Source organism: Hippocampus bargibanti, linkage group LG06, assembly GCF_051943395.1.
Source record: "Hippocampus bargibanti isolate YZ-2025 linkage group LG06, ASM5194339v1, whole genome shotgun sequence".
In the NCBI taxonomy this organism is placed as follows: Eukaryota; Metazoa; Chordata; class Actinopteri; order Syngnathiformes; family Syngnathidae; genus Hippocampus; species Hippocampus bargibanti.
In genome coordinates, this window is record NC_142739.1 from 15,358,103 (window position 1) to 15,377,778 (window position 19,676).

The 19,676-nt window shown below is 40.0% G+C and overlaps 1 protein-coding gene across 1 annotated transcript in view; it reads right to left on the reverse strand.

Moving 5' to 3' along the window:
• The window catches only part of slc6a3 (solute carrier family 6 member 3), a 38,633-nt gene that overhangs the window by 13,864 nt on the left and 5,093 nt on the right, over positions 1-19,676 (reverse strand). Inside the window, exons 5-13 of the mRNA XM_088998446.1 lie at positions 14,699-14,915; positions 12,599-12,737; positions 12,228-12,362; positions 10,253-10,356; positions 6,931-7,055; positions 4,981-5,093; positions 4,678-4,806; positions 4,352-4,451; positions 130-230 (exon numbers count right to left, since the gene is read on the reverse strand). Of these exons, the coding sequence (XP_088854572.1) occupies positions 130-230; positions 4,352-4,451; positions 4,678-4,806; positions 4,981-5,093; positions 6,931-7,055; positions 10,253-10,356; positions 12,228-12,362; positions 12,599-12,737; positions 14,699-14,915 (1,163 nt within the window). The remainder of the gene's footprint in view (positions 1-129; positions 231-4,351; positions 4,452-4,677; positions 4,807-4,980; positions 5,094-6,930; positions 7,056-10,252; positions 10,357-12,227; positions 12,363-12,598; positions 12,738-14,698; positions 14,916-19,676) is intronic.

Below are 19,676 nucleotides of genomic sequence, written 5' to 3' on the forward strand. Positions count from 1 at the left end.
TTAATTTTAATTGGTGAGAACAAGAAAATTATACCTCACACATTTCCTGTTAATATAACTCCTGTGAAAAACATTATCACTGGAACAATATATTTAATGGTGGCCTGAAGCAGTATGAGAGATACGCACCAGGAGAAAGCAAGGGCTGACAAATTTCCAGCACAGCCTCCAGTATCGGCCTGGCCGATGACCAATCATCTCCTCAATGTCATCACTGAAACGGTCCACTCCTGGAACACAGGCAAACATTCCAATAACAGAGACTCTGACAGACAGACAGACAGATACATGCACAGACAGACAGACAGACAGACAGATGCATAGACAAACAGGCAGGCAGGCCGACCGACAGACAGACAGACAGACAGACAGACAGACAGACAGACAGACAGACAGACAGACAGACAGACAGACAGATCGATCGATAGATAGATCATTCATTCATTGCCTGCTTCCGTCAAGGTTCAGTTCTTAGAAGCAGGTATGTCAGGGAGGCATGATAATCAGCTGTAAAGGCCTAATCGATGAAGGCATTATGTGCATGTGTTCTTGATTTGTTTATTTATGTATTTTTATTTTTGCTTGGAAAAGGAACATCTAAAAGAAGAGATTCTGGACTTGTTCCTGGATGGTGGGAATGGATGGTATCTTTTTCCAGAAGAACTAACGGATTTCTTTAGCAGTGACGTGCAGTCAGTGGAGGCAGGGGAGGCAGTGCCTCACCTGTCATCATGGAAAGCTCTCATGGAAATATCAAATGGAAAAATAAATTAAACAGTTATATGTATTTAGTGATTTGTACTTTAAAGTTCTTGTCCATTTAACTTCACCGTTTTAGGATTTTTTTTCAAAATCGCTGAATTTTCACATTTACGTTCAAATACTAAGTAGAGACGAGCAGTGAGGCACCAGCCGGCTGATCCTCACCATGGATTGCGCAATCACTATGCTTACTGTGCTGGCTTGCTCTGCAATGAGACCGCATTACTGTCCTTCTGCATATCGCTATTAAAGCGTTCAAACACTTTTAGTATATGAACTAAATTTCTACAGTTTAGCTGGTGTATATAATGTAGAGTCATTGTACATTATAAACACTGTACTACAGTGTTTATTTTGATCAAAACGCTGTGCGTAGGTGAGGCACACAGTTCTCCCGCCTCATGACAGGGAGGGGGCGCTTGTGATTCCAGAGATACTTCTTACTCCACGTCTGCAGAATAATAGAATTAGAGACAGAAAGCTACAGTAAACAGTTAGCAAGTAAAGTGCAACCCTGCAGTCATTTTTTCGTGTTGCTTGGCCTCACTTTCAGAATGGAGGATTACATATCTAAATTGAAAGAATTTTCTAAACTGGACTTTCAATCGAAACAGGAGCTAATAATTAAAGGAAGACCAACACCGGAGCTAAAAGGTTTGCTTCAGACAACGGGACACAATAATCGCTCTTTTCAGGCGGACTGGTACACACGAAAAGGCTGGCTGTGTGGATGTCCAGCAAGAAACCGCCTTTTCTGCTTTTCCTGCCTTCTGTTCTCAACTTGTGACAATGTCTGGACTCAAATGGGATATTGCGACCTGAAAAATTTACAACGGAGCCTCATCAAAAATGAGCGAAGACTCAACATCAGCATCCACAATGCTAAGGTAAAGGAGAACCGGGAGATTTTAAAAGATCTCATCAATGCCACCTGCTTCCTTGCCAAACAACAGCTGGCATTTCGTGGAAATGATGAAAGTAAATGCTCTGCTCATCGTGGCAACTATGTTGAACTATTACATGCTTTCGCTCAGAAAGATGACAGGCTAGCGAGTCATTTTGGGACATCCACTATATTTTCTAGCCTGTGAAACAGAATACAGAACGATTTAATTGAAGCAGTTGGTGAGAAATGACATTAAAAAGGAGATCGGTGCAGCCCCATTTGTTGCTGTAGAAGTAGACGAGATTGTCATTCTCAGGACTGATCAAGGACGACTTTCTTCACTGGCAGTGATCTCCGTTGAGACGGAGAGACTTTTAAAACTGAAGAAAGATAAGGAAGGCTTCTACAAAGAAGTTATCGATGCCTTTCTTCAGAAGGAGCGGCGCATGGACTAAAGGTAACACGATAAAAACGTTTTTTTTTTCATTGTTTTTTTCTATGCTAGTTTGTATATATAAAGAATGCTGACATGAAATTTTAAACAAAATACGTTAACTGTTGCCAATCAAATGGTGAATAAACTACTCTGTAGAGTTCATATGTTTGTAAATCTGACTATGATGACGTCAGTGCCTCACCAGCCATGAACCTCACCGCACGTCACTGTTCTTTAGTGGTACCATGCTTGCAACGCAGTGACTAGTTTTGCAGTCAGCAAATGGAGTAGTTGAAATGTCATGTATATGTTCTAATAATTCTGCTTTTGCTAACCTCATGTTTCTAAACAATATAAACCACTTTGTCATGATGTGTGTCTCTTGTCATAAATAAGAGGGCACCGAGGAATTGATCAAAGGATGATGTAGGACAGGCCATACTTTGCAGCAAGACAAACACAAATTCTGACATGACAGACTTTTGTAGGCGTGAAACGTCCCGGACGACACGCGAGCACTCGTTGAGAATGTCACACTGCACAGCCTGTGTCATATCAAGACAATTTATAATCGACCACAAGACACTTCGTCTATCTCAAACACATGCATCAGCTTGAAATCGGTCTTCATTCATGTCTTCTGACGATAACAGGGTTTACACATTTATCTTTAATTTCATCACTATTAACATGCCTGGATGTGTATAATAATGGATGCAGCCTGTTCTCATGACAATTTAATGGGAAAGCATATAGCACGATCTTACTTGGAGTCTGAGAAAACTATGTATTTGACACATGCTTAACAAAACTATTGCACTTCACTTTATTCTGAATACATGGTATGCCATACAGCCTCATCAGTTGTCTGCTTAATGGAGAGCATTAATTTGAAATAAATCCTTCTGAATTCCAGTTGAAAGAAGTGGGGAATTTCTGAACCAAAATACAATTACAAATTTGACTACAAAAAAAATGAGTGTTCCTTCCCAGGAGGCATATTCCTCAGCAGATGTTTTTATTGAGATGGACACCAGAACGAAAGACCACTGTGGCCAGGGTTGAAAGGTTCTTGTTAAAGCTATGAGGAAAGGAAAAATGGGCTCACCGAGGCCTCGGGCTTGATTTATCGGGCCTGCCAGGGTCTAACCTCACCAAAGTGTCTGAATATACAGACCCTATTGCCTCAGGCTGAGGTACCATTGATTCCCCCAATGACTTGAATGAGCATGTGAAAAGTAACCCAAGATCAAGTCATTTTTCCCCGACCTTCACATTTTCTTCATGATAATTTCTTTGCATGTTGCTGTTTAAAAATTTGATCAATCGGACATAACCATGTTTTACATGTTTTATTCTTAACTGGTTAAGCATCTTGAATAGCCATATATGACAACCTACTCATTCGAAATTTGATAATCAAGCTTCCTTTCATGAGGTAAACCTGAATGGCAGCTTCAAAGAACCCTCTAAGAATTTAACAAAAACAATTACCATGACACAGTAGTACAACCAACACCGGCACGTCAAGCACTTGGTTCTAAACGTATGCTAAAAATATTGAAAACCAGTGGTTCTTAACCTTTCTATAGGTACTGAACCCAAACGCACATTCACGGAACCCTTCATGAGTGAAAAAAAATGTGGGAAGAGGGGGTCGATTGAAACAGGTTAAGAACATTTGCTGTAAATGCAACAGCGGCATAGGACCACAACAAGGCTATTCATGAATATAACTCTAACCTTTTATTTTTTTTCCATATCAGCAAACAAATGACAAGGTGATTCTGTCTGTATTCCCAATCTCATACATACACTACAGTATATATGTGAACATGTTTGATCCAGACTTTAATGGCATAACATGTAAATTATGCAGTCACATTTATTATATTACGAATGACCTTTACCTTTTCTCACTTTTGTTTGTGATATAATACTGGCATATTCAAAGTAAGTGAGTCAACATTGATTGCAATTTCATGGAGCCTTACAATGGCAGTCACATAAAGAACTCATAATGATTACTTAATCGACAGATTATGACCCACATTGAAGTGGCCAGAGCCTCAAGGGGCAAAAAACATTATTATGTTTTGATATTTTCATTTTTTTACACTTAGGCCTAATAGAACCAGGTAATGGTGAGTCACACCACATCCATACAGACAAATTTCTCATCAGAGCACTAATAAAACATCAACATTGCTTGCCACGACAACAGGAATAATCTTTTTTTTCCCACTTATTATCTCACTTTCTCTTACCGTAAAACCAAGCAATACCGATGGCTTCAATAAGCACTCCAAACAGAATGGACGTCCCTGCGGCAAAGTGGTCCAACAGAGTGAACACGTATATTCCACCCTAAAGTGAAGATTTAGATTATACGGATTGCTTATAAGAGCTTGCTTATGAGAGCGACAGTGAGAATGTCATTTATACTGTCATGTTGCAGACACAAATGATTCTTCACCTTTATCTCAGTTGCATAATCACTTGTCTTCGCATTATATTGGATTATAAAAATTTCCGAAAACATTTGCAGAGATATCTCCACACAGTTAAGTAATGCAGCCGGTATGATACTTGCATTGGTAACACAGAAGAGGGAGATGAGAAAGGTGGCGGCCACAATGAAGAGGGTAAACAGCTCTCTGTGTTTGTGGAGGCATTTGAATTCATCAATCAAACCGGTAATGACAGACTCCATCCCACCCATCTGAAAGGTATAGAAGAAGAGAATAGAAACTAGAACTGTGTTCTAAACGGCTGCTGCTCAAACACATTACCAAAAAAAAAACTGTATATTAGACAGTATGTAGACAGAACAACTAGAATATATTGAATTATGCTGCCAGATGTACTGTAGTTGAAAAGCAAAGTGCATACTCACAGCACTGTCAATGCCTAATGTTAGAAGCATGATGAAGAAGATTACTGCCCACACCGATGACCCAGGCAATGTGGCAATGGCTTCTGGGTAAATAACAAACACCAATCCAACCCCTGTAAGCAGATAGATATATTAAAAAGAAACAGTGTAAACAAATGAGAACAATACTCTAAAGTCGGGATTTATTTAAAAATGTAGTAAACATCAAGGCAATCCAACCATGACTATGATTGGGTCATGAGGATATTTTTTTCTCTATTCAATCAAATTCAAGTATTGAGCGTAGAACGTGCCACTTTAACTACGTACTACTAGTATTAGTCTAAGGTGTCAACACCATGCACCGATAAACAAGTTGCAAATGTTGTTGTAACCACACACACTAACTTTAGTTAAATTTAGAGACATAACAAATCACCAAAGCACAGACGAAAGAGTACTTTTATAAAACCATCACAATTCCAGTGAGTGAAAGATTGCATTTTGTGTATGGACGATTGCTGGGCAAGTGAGTATTTTCACTCGTTTCCAAAAAACTTAATGCATTTGGTATTATATTAAACCTGTGGCCTTAAAATCTGTAATGAATAAAACGTTGGATGATATGGGGGAAAAACAAACATGGGCAAAATCTCATACTAGCCAACTGATCCAACAGATCAGTTGAGGATGAGTACCGCTTATTCCAAGAGCCGGCAATGTTCCATGCCTCTATCATTTTAGTTGTTGTTATGGCTGTTGCTCATTATGGCATGGGAGTGTAAATGCGTGTGAATGCGGGTCAATCGCGGGACGTTGGTTGGTAAAAAAAGGTAGATTTGTCAAAAAAAGTTGGGAGCCCCAGGATGCATTCCACCAAAACAAAACAAAACAAAACATTTAATCGTGAATCCTCATTGTGTATTTGTAGCCAGCGTATTCATTTTCATCGTAAGCTAAGATAGAAATGTGTATAAAACGGTGGTGATTTGGACTGCAGACAGTGCCACTGAAGAAAAAGAAAAGGAGCAGAGCTGTAGGTAGTAGAGCTGAATATGTAGAGATTTTCTTTGGGAGTGACCAGGTTGGATAGCATCAAAAATGAGTATATCAGAGGGACAACTCATATTAGAGGCTTTGAAGAGAAAGTCAGAGAGGCCAGACTGAGATGCTTTGGACATGCCCAGAGGAGAGAGAGTGACTATATCGGGAGAAGGATGCTGAGCCTCGAACTGCCAGGCAGGAGACTGAGAGGAAGACCGAAGAGGAGGTTTATGGATGTGGTCAAAGAGGACATGAAGGTAGCTGGTGTGAGAGAAGAGGATACACAAAACCGAGTTAGATGGAAGACATTGATTCACTGTGGGGACCCCTTAAGGGAAAAGCCGGAAGGAAAAGAAGAAGAAGAAGTAAGCTAAGATAGTTGATATGGATTCATACAGCATGTGTTTCTTTTCATGTAAGGCCTATTCAAGGCTTTTAATTTTGTTTTGTTTGGTCCAACATGACTTTAAAAATTTTGAGTTGCCGGTCCTCGGCTTATCCAGACGGTACTGACCTTGCAACTGTGTAAAAATACCAACATTTATATGTTCCTCAAAAAATGACATCAAAACATTAATATTAAAGAAAAAAACAGTACAACTATCAGCAGAAAGATATATGATATTCTGACATGCAGAGATAAAGCAATTTAGATTGAACACAAACCACGCACGCAGTTGTGTTTCTAAATGCTGCTATCCATTGTTGTACATACACATTTTATATATGATTGGGTGTTAAAGTTTCATGATAAGATTATAAACATTTTATATGGTGAAGGGATTATTAGCAAAATAACAAGGCTGAAGAGAGCGCTAAATTAAGTGAGCTTTGTACTTGGTGGCTCAATGACATTTTGAATGTTAACGTGATACAACATTTTTAATTAAAACAAAACATTAATTTTGTGTATCCTCACAAGCATACCGTCTCTAGCGACCTTTTCCAGAGCCACGTTGTGCTTATACGACATGTAGCCAAGGAAGGAGAAGACAACAAAGCCAGAGAAGAAGCTTGTCAAAGAGTTGATGGAGCTGGTGATGATGGCGTCCCTGCATCATTAAAACCAAACCATATGAAAATAGAATATGAAAAGACATAATGCAGAATTGATCATAATTATTTCTATTAACACCATCTTGATACAACAGAGGCCTGAATAATAAAGTATACCCTGCAAAAAATGTTTTTATATATGGAGAGGTCAAATTGCTGCGTTAATTTAATGTGCTATTTTTAAATTGCGTTATTTTTTATTTTAATCTCATCTCATTTTCCATACCGCTTATTCCTCATTAGGGTCGCGGGGGTTGCTGGAGCCTATCTTAGCTGTCTTCGGGCACGAGGCGGGAGACACCCTGAATTGGTTGCCAGCCAATCGCAGGGCACACAAAGACATACAACAGTCACTCTCACACTCACACCTAGGGACAATTTGGAGTGGTCAATCTGCCTGCCATGCATGTTTTTGGAGTGTGGGAGGAAACCGGAGGACCTGGAGAAAACCCACGCGGGTCCGGGGAGAGCATGCAAAATCCACACAGGGAGGCCGGACCGGGATGCGAACCGGGATGCGAACCGGCGACCTCTGCACTGTGAAGCCGGTGTGCTAACCACTTGACTACCGGGCCGATCTCAAACTTTTTTATTTCTGGAGGCAGGTTATCTTTTTCAAATATTCCGCAGACATTCATTGGCTGTCAAGTCTGTTGAAAAACAATAAAATACTTTAGAAACCACTTATTATTATTTATCTGCCACAATAATGTAATGAATTAAAATGAAAATAGGGAGTTATTCAGCGAGATTGATTGATTGATTACCGTGTTTTCCGGACTATAAGGCGGACCCAAAAGCCTTTATTTTCTTATATGAAATAATGAGCCACAAGAGGTTTCGCAATTACTGTCAGCAGCCACCAAGTCCATTTCCTCCTGTGGAAGTAGTGCATGATCCATGCTGGGATATATACAACATTGTTTCATTTCAATAATCTCTTCAAATTACTTTGGAAATGGGAATGTTTTCTCGATTTCTCCATAATTTTACAAATGTAAGAGTTGCCGTTTTTTGCTTGTTGTTTAATTTTGTGTCTCAAGAAAACGCAATTTGTTTATTTCTCAAATTTTAAGGCCAAAATATTCCATTAAAAAATCTAAGGAAGATACACGTTTTAAAGAAGAAATAATGGTAATCTCGGAAAATTTTATCTATTATTGTATTGTGATACTCTGATAAAACCCTGTAATATTTTTGAGACATAAACATTGATAAAATACAACACATTATACTACTCTGCACTTTTTATGTGAGCGTTTTACATAAAAAAAGGAAAATCGGTGAAATCTGACTGTTTTGTTGACATTTGCTTTAGCGCAGCATCGTCGAATAGGAGTATAACGTAACACCTTATAATCTGGCGCGCCTTAAATATAGGAAACTTTTTTAAACATATAATTCATTGAAAGACTGCACTTTATAATACGGTGCGTTTTATATATTGGAAAAGTTTGGAAATACACCATTCATTGGGGTGTGCCTTATAGTACGGTACGCCTTATACACCAGAAAATACATTAACTAATTACAATGCGCTGCCTCTTACATTTGATAATTGTGTGACAGCACTAGTTATATCAGAATCAGAATCAGAATCATCTTTATTGTGTTTCATTGTATCCAATATCATAGATGAGATGCATCAAGTTGCTGTAGCAACACCCAAGGGCATCATATCGAATTCTATCAAACTATAAAGTGATAAATGGCTGTTCAATCTTTATGTCTCATAGTGATATGAATGTACTCCATTGCAAATTTCCCCATTGTGAGACTATTAAAGGCTTCCTGATTCTGCTTCTGATCAGTGAAAGAAATTTAGTGTTACACCCCCAGTAAAGATGTAAGTTGTTTAAATAACGGTATTGAAGATCACATTGGTTGTTGGAAGCATTTTTTCCATACTTTCTGATTGTTGATGAAACCCCAAAACTCTTTTACAGTACAGTGATATCTCGGCTTACGAACGCTTTTGCTAACGAACGTTTCACCTTACAAACATTAAATTCGCAAGAATATAATCTTGGCATACAAACTAGTTTTCGGGAAGCACACAGAGCGCCACAATGGCTGGCGGACTAGTTTTCCACACCCACTTTATTGTAGTGCACTCAGTGCAGATGTGGTTTGGTATCAAGTGGAGTACTATTGCTTTTTTGGGGCCTAAAATGACCCCACCACAGGCTAGTGTTAAGCTGAAGAGGACACAAAAGAAAAATGACGGTCGAGCAGAAGAAGAAGATCATCGAAAAACACGAATGAGGTGTGTGTTTGTGTAACTTAGCGTCCCAGTGCTGGTATGTTAAGTCGACCATTGCTGCGTGTGGCTAAGCGTGTTTTTGTGTTGTCTAATAGAAGAGGTTGAAAAATTTCTGTTGAATTGGATTAACGAAAAGCAGGTAGCAGGGGACAGTGTGAGAGGGTATGATCGCCGAGAAAGCACGGCAACTTCACTCGGATATAATCAAGAGGCAACTACATCAACAACAATCACAAAGGTAAATACAATACAATAGCACATATATTATACATAAAATACTGTATATTTTCTGTAGTTTTAAGGCTTATTTAATAGATAATTACGTTTTATGGGGACCTGGAAACAGATTATTCTCAGTTTTAATGGGTTCTTATGGGAAATAAATGTTTGTCAGACAAACTTTTCGCCTTACACATACTTTCTGAGAATATATGAGTTTCGTAAGCTGAGGTATCACTGTATTCCTATTCCCATATCCCCAACAGAGCTGGCAAATGCTAACTCCATTGTTTGACAGCCATCAAACAACTGTAGGCTGGACACATTAAAAAGACATGAGATGACTGCCATTCACAAAGCAGCAAAAAGGACTAAATATATTAAAGATGGTCAGACCAAAAAGGACTCAACCAATAAAGTGAGAAAAATTAAAATAACATTATTTAGATAGCTTGTGTATTTATTTTTTTAATGGCAGAATGGCGCATGCTATTGCAGTACAGATAGACTCCGGCCACAGTGTGCTCCTAAATATGTATATATGAGAATAAATGAAAGGAAAAGGAGATGGTTGCATTAAAAACTGTAGGGTGATGACTATTTTAATTTGCTTTGAAAGACAAGGTGGCCTTTGAAGACTTTCATAGCATGGCATCACTCACCTGCTGCATTTTGTATCTGATGAAACTGCTCGCGCATGAGTGTCTTTACCTGTAGCAGTTGTTGCTGAATTTGTTGTAGCTGGAAAAGGCGATTAGCACACCAAACCCAACTCCCAGCGAGAAACAGATCTGCGTGGCGGCATCGATCCAAACCTGAGGGAGTGAGAGGGGTGATAGAAAAGGTGCACTTGTGTGAAGCGGCAAACAAAAGGTGCAAGAGAGGAAAAAAGCCATTATTTTGGATAATTGCAGGAAACTCATTCAACAGCAATAGATGAAAGACGCTTGTGAATACAGGGGTAATTTTGCAAATTACAGCACCATGCATCCATCTAAGCTAATTCTCCAATTCTCAGCCCTCCCTCCCACCCTCCCTCCCTCACTCACTCACTCACTCACTCACTCACTCACTCACTCACTCACTCACTCACTCTTCCATATTTGAGTACTGTATTTCGTGGCAGATATTTGATGATCTCGTTCATGGGTAAGGTAAATGATGAAATTAGGTTCAACAAAGGATAAAGTAAATAGGGACAATGTAAAATGGTTCTGTTGTCTGCATTTAAACAATCATATTTAATTCACTGGTTTTCCAAAGTCAATTGATTGTTATAATAGACACTGTCAGAGCAACTGTGTCACTTCCTTCTCCCATTCGTCATGGTCGAAAGTTTCTGAGTCAGACATATAATTTATTTCCACAATTTATTTAAACACACAGACACACACACACACATAACAAAATTAAAACTTAAAACTCATCTATTCTGTAAAGCATTAAATTTAAAAAATGAAAGAACGTATATAACATAAAGAATATATAAAACAAACTGAAGACTTCACCCAGAAATGCGAGTAGAGGACTGATGTTCAGTTCACAATTTTGTGAATTTAATTTGAACAAAGTTCATGCTTATGCAGTGATTTTTTAAAAATTGATTTCACTTGGTAGTTCAACTCAGACTGTACATGATGTCTGGCCATCAGAATATTTAGCAATTCCGCGTAGCTGCATTCTGAGTAGCAAAAGCATTTACTTTATACATGTGAAAAAAAATACAAAATACATGAGATGCTTGCCCATGAAAGCACTTCATATAAGCAATCCGTATAATCTAAACCAAAATCTAAATAAATATTATATTTTTATTGTATAATAATGATAAATATTAGATAAAGTTGTTGTTACAAACTCTGTCCCATGGAAGAACTATCATTGTTCCTAAAGGTAAAAAAAGTGCTTATTACTCAGACTTGTGTTGTCACGATCTGGTTGGCGACCAACGGGTGGCGCTGTCGGCCCCGCCTGCAGCTGCACAGGTGTTGGTCGTCCAATCAGTGGCAGACTGTCACGTTCTGGTTGGCGACCAACGGATAGCGCTGTCGGCCCCGCCTGCAGCTGCACAAGTGTTGGTCGTTCCAAGCAGTGGCAGTTAAAAGGACTCACGGCACGACCATTCCGTTTCGAGTCATTGTACTGTGTATGTGTTTGCTTCACTCTGTCAGGTTTGTTTCATCTTGGCAGCTTTTTACTCGTGGTTTTCTTTGATACTTTGTAATTTTCTGTTCGGATGACTTTTATGTTTTAGATTTTGTCCCTGCTGACTTTATTTTAATACAATTTGTCAAATACAACCTGCTGCTCCCTCCTGCCTGCTTATTTAGGATCAGTAAACATCACCATCTCACAAACCGTGTGTGAGCTGTTATGTGTAAACTGTTACCTTTCCCTATGCTGATTTCCTCATGCTGCTTTCCTCCTGAGAAACTGAAGTCAACATTGCTCTCAACAGTCGATACACGATCATTTGTATAGCTCGATACCGTCCTATATCTATATTACGGTTGGCTCTTCTCGAAATACAATAAGGCTTACCGTTCACAGTCAGATTTTACAGCAAACTCTAACAATATGTATTTAAATTATGCTGCATATTTTCTTTCCCAAAATTGCTTCTCTTCTTCTTTTTCATCCAAATCTTTATCTGCACTCCTGTTCCTGTAATCCACTTGGCTCTCACCTTGGCATCACAGAGTTTCAGGAAGTCGACAGAAAGGTAGGCCTTAATACCATCCTTGGCTCCAGGCAGGGTGACTCCTCGGATGAGCAACACAGTCAAGACCACATAGGGCATGGTGGCTGTGATCCACACAACCTGAGAGGGTCGCAAAAGGCAAATACACACATGCACACACAATGTACTTGGAGTAGGCGCACATTATAGAGAAGATGTCAATACAAGAATTCAACTAATGCCCATGCATTCAGGCTAGGTCAATTAAAAATATCCAGTTACATCTTTACATTCAATGTAAATTGTAACCATGCGATACAGCCTATGATTCACGTTTAGGACATTCAATATGAAAATGAGAGCTTTCAATTCCCTACTTTGCCAGACGTCTTCACACCCTTCCACAGACTGAAGTAAAGCAGAATAATGACCACACCGAGACAGGATGTCAACTGCCAACGTGGACGACCCAGGTTATCAATTCCACTACTGTCCTGAATGTGGAGCACTCCTCGCCTATGGGAAGGAAAATTCTGGTGAAAATCAAGAGTACAGTACATTGTTTCACTTGAAATGTCCGACATGATTTTTAGGCTTAGGGTGAGCGACTATGGGAAACAATTATATGAAATAAAACGAGGCTTGTTCTTTGTTTAGAAATACATAAATAAATAAAAAATACAGGAGATGTTAACACAATGATTTAGATTATTGTAGTGTTGACCTTAAAGGTGACACAAAATGCAGTAAAATGATGTGGTGATTATGCACTGTATTTCGCACACTGCTATTCCAGCTGGGCTAGGAGAAAAGCTTAAACTGTCAAAACAAAACAACCCATTTGCTCACAAGAATATAAGACACTTGGCTAATACCTGGTTGCAAGCTTGCCAAATGGAAACAGACGGAATAAGAATGTGAATACCAAACTATATTTCCAAAATAAATTTGAGGGACATTTCAACATGGTGTAAAGTGCAAACTGAACAACAATAAAAAATCCAATATGTAAATAAAAAAAATGTCTATGATCATATTAACGTGTCTATTAAAGGACAACCGACGCCTCAGGAAAAGTTGTGTCCATAATTTGTAAAATCACTTCAAATGACTTCTACTGGGTCTATTTTACAAAGATTCTACGGCATATAGCTATATTTTATGTTTTAAGACTCACGCTGAATATTCAATTAGTTTTTGAGTTGGTGATGATGCCTACCGTGAAGTCACGTCTGGAACGCCCCTGACCGAGAAAGCGACACACAATGCATTTTGGGTACTTTGTTTGGTCTGAAAACTTTGTGTTCATCTGTGTTGCTGGCGAAATTAGAAGGAAAATATAAATAACGCGATGGTGAATCGTTGTGTGTTGCACAAAGACTACTACTTGATACAATTTGATACAAATTCCCAGCAGACAAATGAGCCCATTTACAACAGAGCTTGGGCGCCATCTTGCGCATTTTCCGTGACGCTACATTTGTATTCTGACGGCTCAATTGATACGGAAGTAATTCTTTAATAGATTGCAAACATTTATGCTTTCCTCTTCAGAACTATTTGAATCATATTATATATAACTGGATGAGTAACAAGAAAGCATCTTCTCCGAATCTGAAGCCATTATTTTACTTCTAGAGCAAGGCACGAAGTACTGGCGTGATGTCACGAACAAGGGGGCGGCACCTTCTGAAACTGAAACTTTCTGAGGTCATTTTGAACTAGTTTTGGGACACTTTAAGTCATTTTTATTGGTGTTTTTCATTTGACTAAAAATATCAGCCTGCGTATTTTGGGTATTTTAGGTGCTATAAAACGTTTTGCTGATGTCAGTTAGGAAACAAAAAAATGGTGTCGGTTGTCCTTTAAGGAATAGGGTATATCCGACTCCATCTTTCAACTTCATTTGAAACAAATCTCTTTATCTTGAGCAAGATGCCGATGCTGCATCATTAACAGATGAACTGGGAATCACTGTCGTGCACGTTGGTGCCTTGGAGGCGGAAAAGCGCTTTACAAGTGAAAGCCCAAGATCATTTGAAATACCGTAAGTGTTAAGTGAAACATAAGATAAAATGTAAACATTCTTGAATGTGGTTCAAATTTAGTATATAACATTTAAGTCTTGAGGATTAAAGGTAGAGTGCAATAGTCCTGACGCTGCTCAAAAGTTTTGCATACATGTCTTCCCAGTCTCAAGGCAAAATCCCACAGTAGTAATGCGGGGTGCCATTATTGTACCAAGAAAATCTTGCTGCTCACTAACACACCTGTTCAACAGTTTACCCTGGATGTTACTTTGTAGTGTGAATTTGTATAAATGGGATGTTACGGTTAAATATATAGAGCGGGTTTGTTTTGTTTTTTGTTGTTGTTTTTCTTGGGTGTCACAGCAAACTCCAACCTTTCGCCTCAACATCATTTATTATACTGTAATATACACTATCTCACATAAATAAATAGCTCAGCCAACTTACTCAAAGTACTCTTGAGCTGGAGTGGCCTTGTAAATGTCACCGATTGTGCTGTCGTGAGCCCAGTCGGAGCAATTTGGGCTGTTCCAAGTGTTGTTGCAGTGGACCCAGGGGAGCTCGGCAGTGAACGAGGAGAAGAGGTAGAAGAGAGCCCAAGAGATGATGACATTATAATAGAAGCCAACATAAAGGGAAATGAGGATCACTGTAAACCCTACACCTGTGAGACAAAACCAGTCATTCATAATTTAAAGTCAACATGGTAAAAAAAGCTTATGCAGTGTGCTTCCATTTTCGCTGACTCTCATCTACCCTCCCTTTTCTTCAAATACATTGATACATTGACATTGAAGCAGCTTGTTGATCAGAATAATTGCTGCCAATATGAGCATGTGAATGTATGTATTAGAATAATTACTGTTATCCCCCACTGAGAGGCAGAGAATGACAGTGTGCGAAGTGTGTGATTAGAATGTAAATGTCTTCTGTCGAACCCTGACAGACAGCACGTGTTCACAGACAGAAGGCCCACGCTTGTATACACACACACACACACACACACAAACACACATACACGGACGCACTCGCACACGGACACGCAGACACATGCAGAAACACGCAGACAGACAGACACACACGGACACATACATACACACAACGCAAGGGGTTTAAATACAACTACGAGGAATCTTCAGCCCGACAAGGACATAATTGGACAAAAGATGGATGTCTCATGACATACTGAGAAGCAACAGATGGTCTTGGTGATTTCAATATATTTACATGCAGTCAGACCATATGTGTGTATATATCTATATAGGTTGATGGATAGATGGTTTGACGGACGGACAGACAGACAAATGTCTTAAGCACTTTCTTTATCTTCTTTGTTACATGATGCAGTTCTAGATGAAAGAGGAGAGGATCGAAGCGTCTTTTCACCAGTGGATCAGGGATATCATGGTGGAATGTGCATGTCGACTACAAGCTAAAGGTGATTTGATTATGCAATCTCTGACAAAAGCATTCGGGCAATAAGAACAACAGTCTAAAATCCTAATTTTCATTTGTTTTCCACCTGAGTGCAATAAGAATCTGATCTTCTGGGAGGACAGACAATGCCTGTCAATGCTTGACACAGACGAGTGAACAAAAGGAGAATCTAAATGGGCAGACAAGTGGGTAGGCAAGTAGACACATGGATATTAAGTATTGATGGAAAGTCAACTTGTAGGCAGTCTAGTGGGAAGGTAGATGGACACTTCGACAGACTTTGATGTAGCAAGTGCATCAGTCATAAAAACATGCACAACTGGATATTGACATTAATTAACACTTACACAATCTATTGAGCTCCAAAACGGTGCTACCGTAATCGTTGAATGGGTGAGCTTGTTATTTGAATCATGTTGCTCAGCCATGTGCGCATTAAATGCTAACAGCAGCCCAAATGGCTAACCTGTCATTGTCCACCTTGTCTGCAAGAGATTTTATTGTCTGCATGTACAGTGAGACCTTGGCTTACGAACGTAATTGGTTCCCAGACAGAGTTTGTAAGGCGAAATGTGTGTATCCCATTTTTTCCCCATAGGAAACCATTAAAATGAGAATAATCCGTTCCCAGGTCGCCATAAAATATAATTTTCAACTAAATAACCCTTAAAACTACACACATTTATTTATTAACTTATTTTATGTATAATAAATGTGATGAAAGAAATACACTGCACTGTATAATAAAGTCACTTTATTTACATTTGTGATGGTCGTTGATTGCTCTTAATTGACACATGTTGCTTTCTGACTTGTAAGATCTTACGAAACTGAGGCATCACATTATCATTCATCATGTTGATGATTCTCATAGCCTTTTCTGGATGGAACTGTTCAATAAAAGCCTGCACATCAACTCCTGAATGGCCTGCTTCTGCTTGTCCTCATGAAGGCAAATCAAATCCTCTGTGTTGAGGACCTAATTATGATCAGCAACAAGCTCCTCGATGTCATCTGCATCCACTTCGAGTCCCGTATGTGATGGCAGACATTTTATTACAACAAAAGGCGCGAGTCCGATGATTCCACGGATGCGGAATAAAACGCGACAAAAGAAGGCGGGCGGGGCGATCCGTCCAGCCTGTCAAGCTAGGCAAAATAAAATGGCACACTCGCTATGCCGGAAAGCAACAAACTTACGCAATCACGGCTAACAATCACCTTGGGCAAAGCAAACTCTTGGACTTGCCAGCACAAGACACAGCGAGGCGCGAGGCGTCGTAATCATGTCACTGGTGAGGTGACAGTGACTCGTTGAAATGAAATGAAATTGAAGTGTCGTCTTTGGCTGGTGGAGGTCGCGAGCGGCGGCCCCGCCCCAGCTGTCAACTCGCACGTGACAATTTCGATGTCATTAGTCACTTGAAAGCATCGACTAAATAACGCCTTTGTGTAAAGCTTTTAGGCGAAGGATGGTAGCAATGGTGGACGGTACCGGGCTCTTTACTTGTAGAATGGTCGTAGAAACTCTCTACTTACTCTCAGGGAAGTGACACACAGCGTGAGAGATGTGTCAGGCTGAGATTCACATGACAGCCGTGGTGTGCACATGCAACGCCACAAACGCACACCTCGTTCGTGTAACACGAGCCTGTGATGTTTTTTTTTCGGTCCCATAATAGTAAAATTATCTGCAAAAAGCCCCTCGGAGGCGATCGACGTGTGAATTCAGAGAGAGGGGTCGTGGAAAGGTGCGGCGACTGGAACGCTGTTCGGTCGTGTTCTTCCGCCGAAGATCCGAAGATCACTCCGCCAGCCGTGGTGGGTGTGTATCGCGAAAAGTAGTGCATATTCCAAGGTCTAATTTTCATAAATTTGACGTTCGTAAACCGAAAAGTTCGTAAGGTAAGGTGTCCGAGGTCTCACTGTATATTGCCAGCTTGCTTCAAGACGAAGCCTGGCAAATGTGCAATTGTAACAGTGAAACATGAACCTCATTTCATTAATACTGTATGGAATTTAATGGCATTTCTTAATAATAATAATAATAATAATAATAATAATAATAATAATAATAATACATTTCATTTATAAGCACGTTTCAAAACTCTCAAGATTACTTTACTGTCACAGGATAAGTTTTCTGTGGGTGAGCAGCGGCAGCCACACGCACCAGCGTTCACTCAACCCGGAAGTAAATAGATAGAAACCTAGCTAGCCAGCTAGGTTTCACACTTCTGGTGTGCTGAGAAACTAAAATCAAACTGTTTGGTCAAGGGCAGTTTTCAACAGAAAGTTTGTGAGAGCCATGATGAAACATGCAAATTCAAGAGACATTTACAGGGCATGGAGGAAGATATGACAATTTGATGTTTAAAGATGACTTTGGGAGAATAAATATCCAAAGCATTCAACACAAGATAGACACCACTCAACAGCAAAAACAATCAGAATTGATATTGTAGTGCATGGATACATGAACAACTGTTGTCATTTTCATAAAACGACAAAATGTAAGTGCTTCTGACAGTGCCTGATAAGTAATACATAATACAATCGACAGACCCGAAATAAAATAAAAGACGCTGGCAGTGCTGGAGTCTATCCCAGCTGCCCTCGTGCAGTAGGCCGAGGACACCCTCAACTGGTTGCCAGCCAATCATGTGGCACACAGAAACAAACAACCATCTGCGCTCACTCAGAGGGACAATTTAGAGCAGGGGTGTCTGTTAGGGTAATTCGCCATACAAACATCTCTAAACATCGCTCTGTAATCTTTGTATACATTTTGAACTTCCTCGTATGTCATATCCTGCCTTCCTTTACACGATGTCGCATTTTTATTACGTCACATCCTGTCGCGTCATTACTATGCGCCGCATAAATACTCCTGCAGGCCGTTCGCCTCTCTCTCTCCATGCGCTCCCTCCTCCGCGACACCGCAATGTCTCCAGCTCTCCCAAATTAAATCAACTTTCTGTTCAAGTCCTGGCTCCCTGATGATTTAACCATCGATCTCCATCAACACCCGTCGAAGCAATGAACCAAGGGCGAACGATAAAAATAACCCAACAGTGTCCAAAGTCGGTCCTCGAGGGGCGCTGTCCTGCCTGTTTTCCAGTTCTCCCAGGAGCAACACACCTGATTCAAATGATCAGCTCATCAGCCAGCTCTGAAGCAGCATCAAAATGGTCCTGATGATTTGAAACAGGTGTGTTGCTCCTGGGAGAGCTGGAAAACAGGCAGGACGGCGCCCTCGAGGACCGACTTTGGACACCCCTGATTTAGAGTGTTCAGTCAGCCTGCCGTGCTTGTTTTTGGAATGTGGGAGGAAACCAGATGACCCTGAGCAGGCCCACGTAGGCTCACGAAGAGCATTCATACTCCATACAGACATATTGAACCCACGACCTCCGCACTGTGAGGTCAAAGTGCTGACCTCTGACCACAAAAGACCATTTCAGGAACAAAGCTACCAGTAGCACAGTAATAAATCAGTAAGACACTAAAATTATTTCACAACTCTAGTTTAACATAAGTTCATTTTTGATAACAATAGAACTTCAAAGAGTTGACATATAAGTGACCTTCTCGTCTGCTGTTATGCAACTCGCAAACAGAACACACGTAAAGAGTAATACTCTTTTTGGAACACCGATAGAAGGCCCCTGGTAAGTTTTGTGAGAACCTCAACAAATGCAATCACTGCTGTGCCTTCTTAACAATAGTTGTGTTTGTGCTTCAAGTCAGGTTGTGCAGAATCTGCACACCCAAGAAGCGAATCTCAGGTACCCTCTCGACGGGTGCCCATCGTTTAGCAGCGGCTGTAAGTCTGTCTTCATCCTGCTGCAGTCCACAACAATGGCTCCTGTTTGTTTTGCTTCGAAACTACTAGGGCAGAGAGCTTATCATGCAACAAGATAATGACCCACAACACACTTTCAAAACAACAACTTAATCAATGGGAGGTTTGATACTGGTTAAGTCA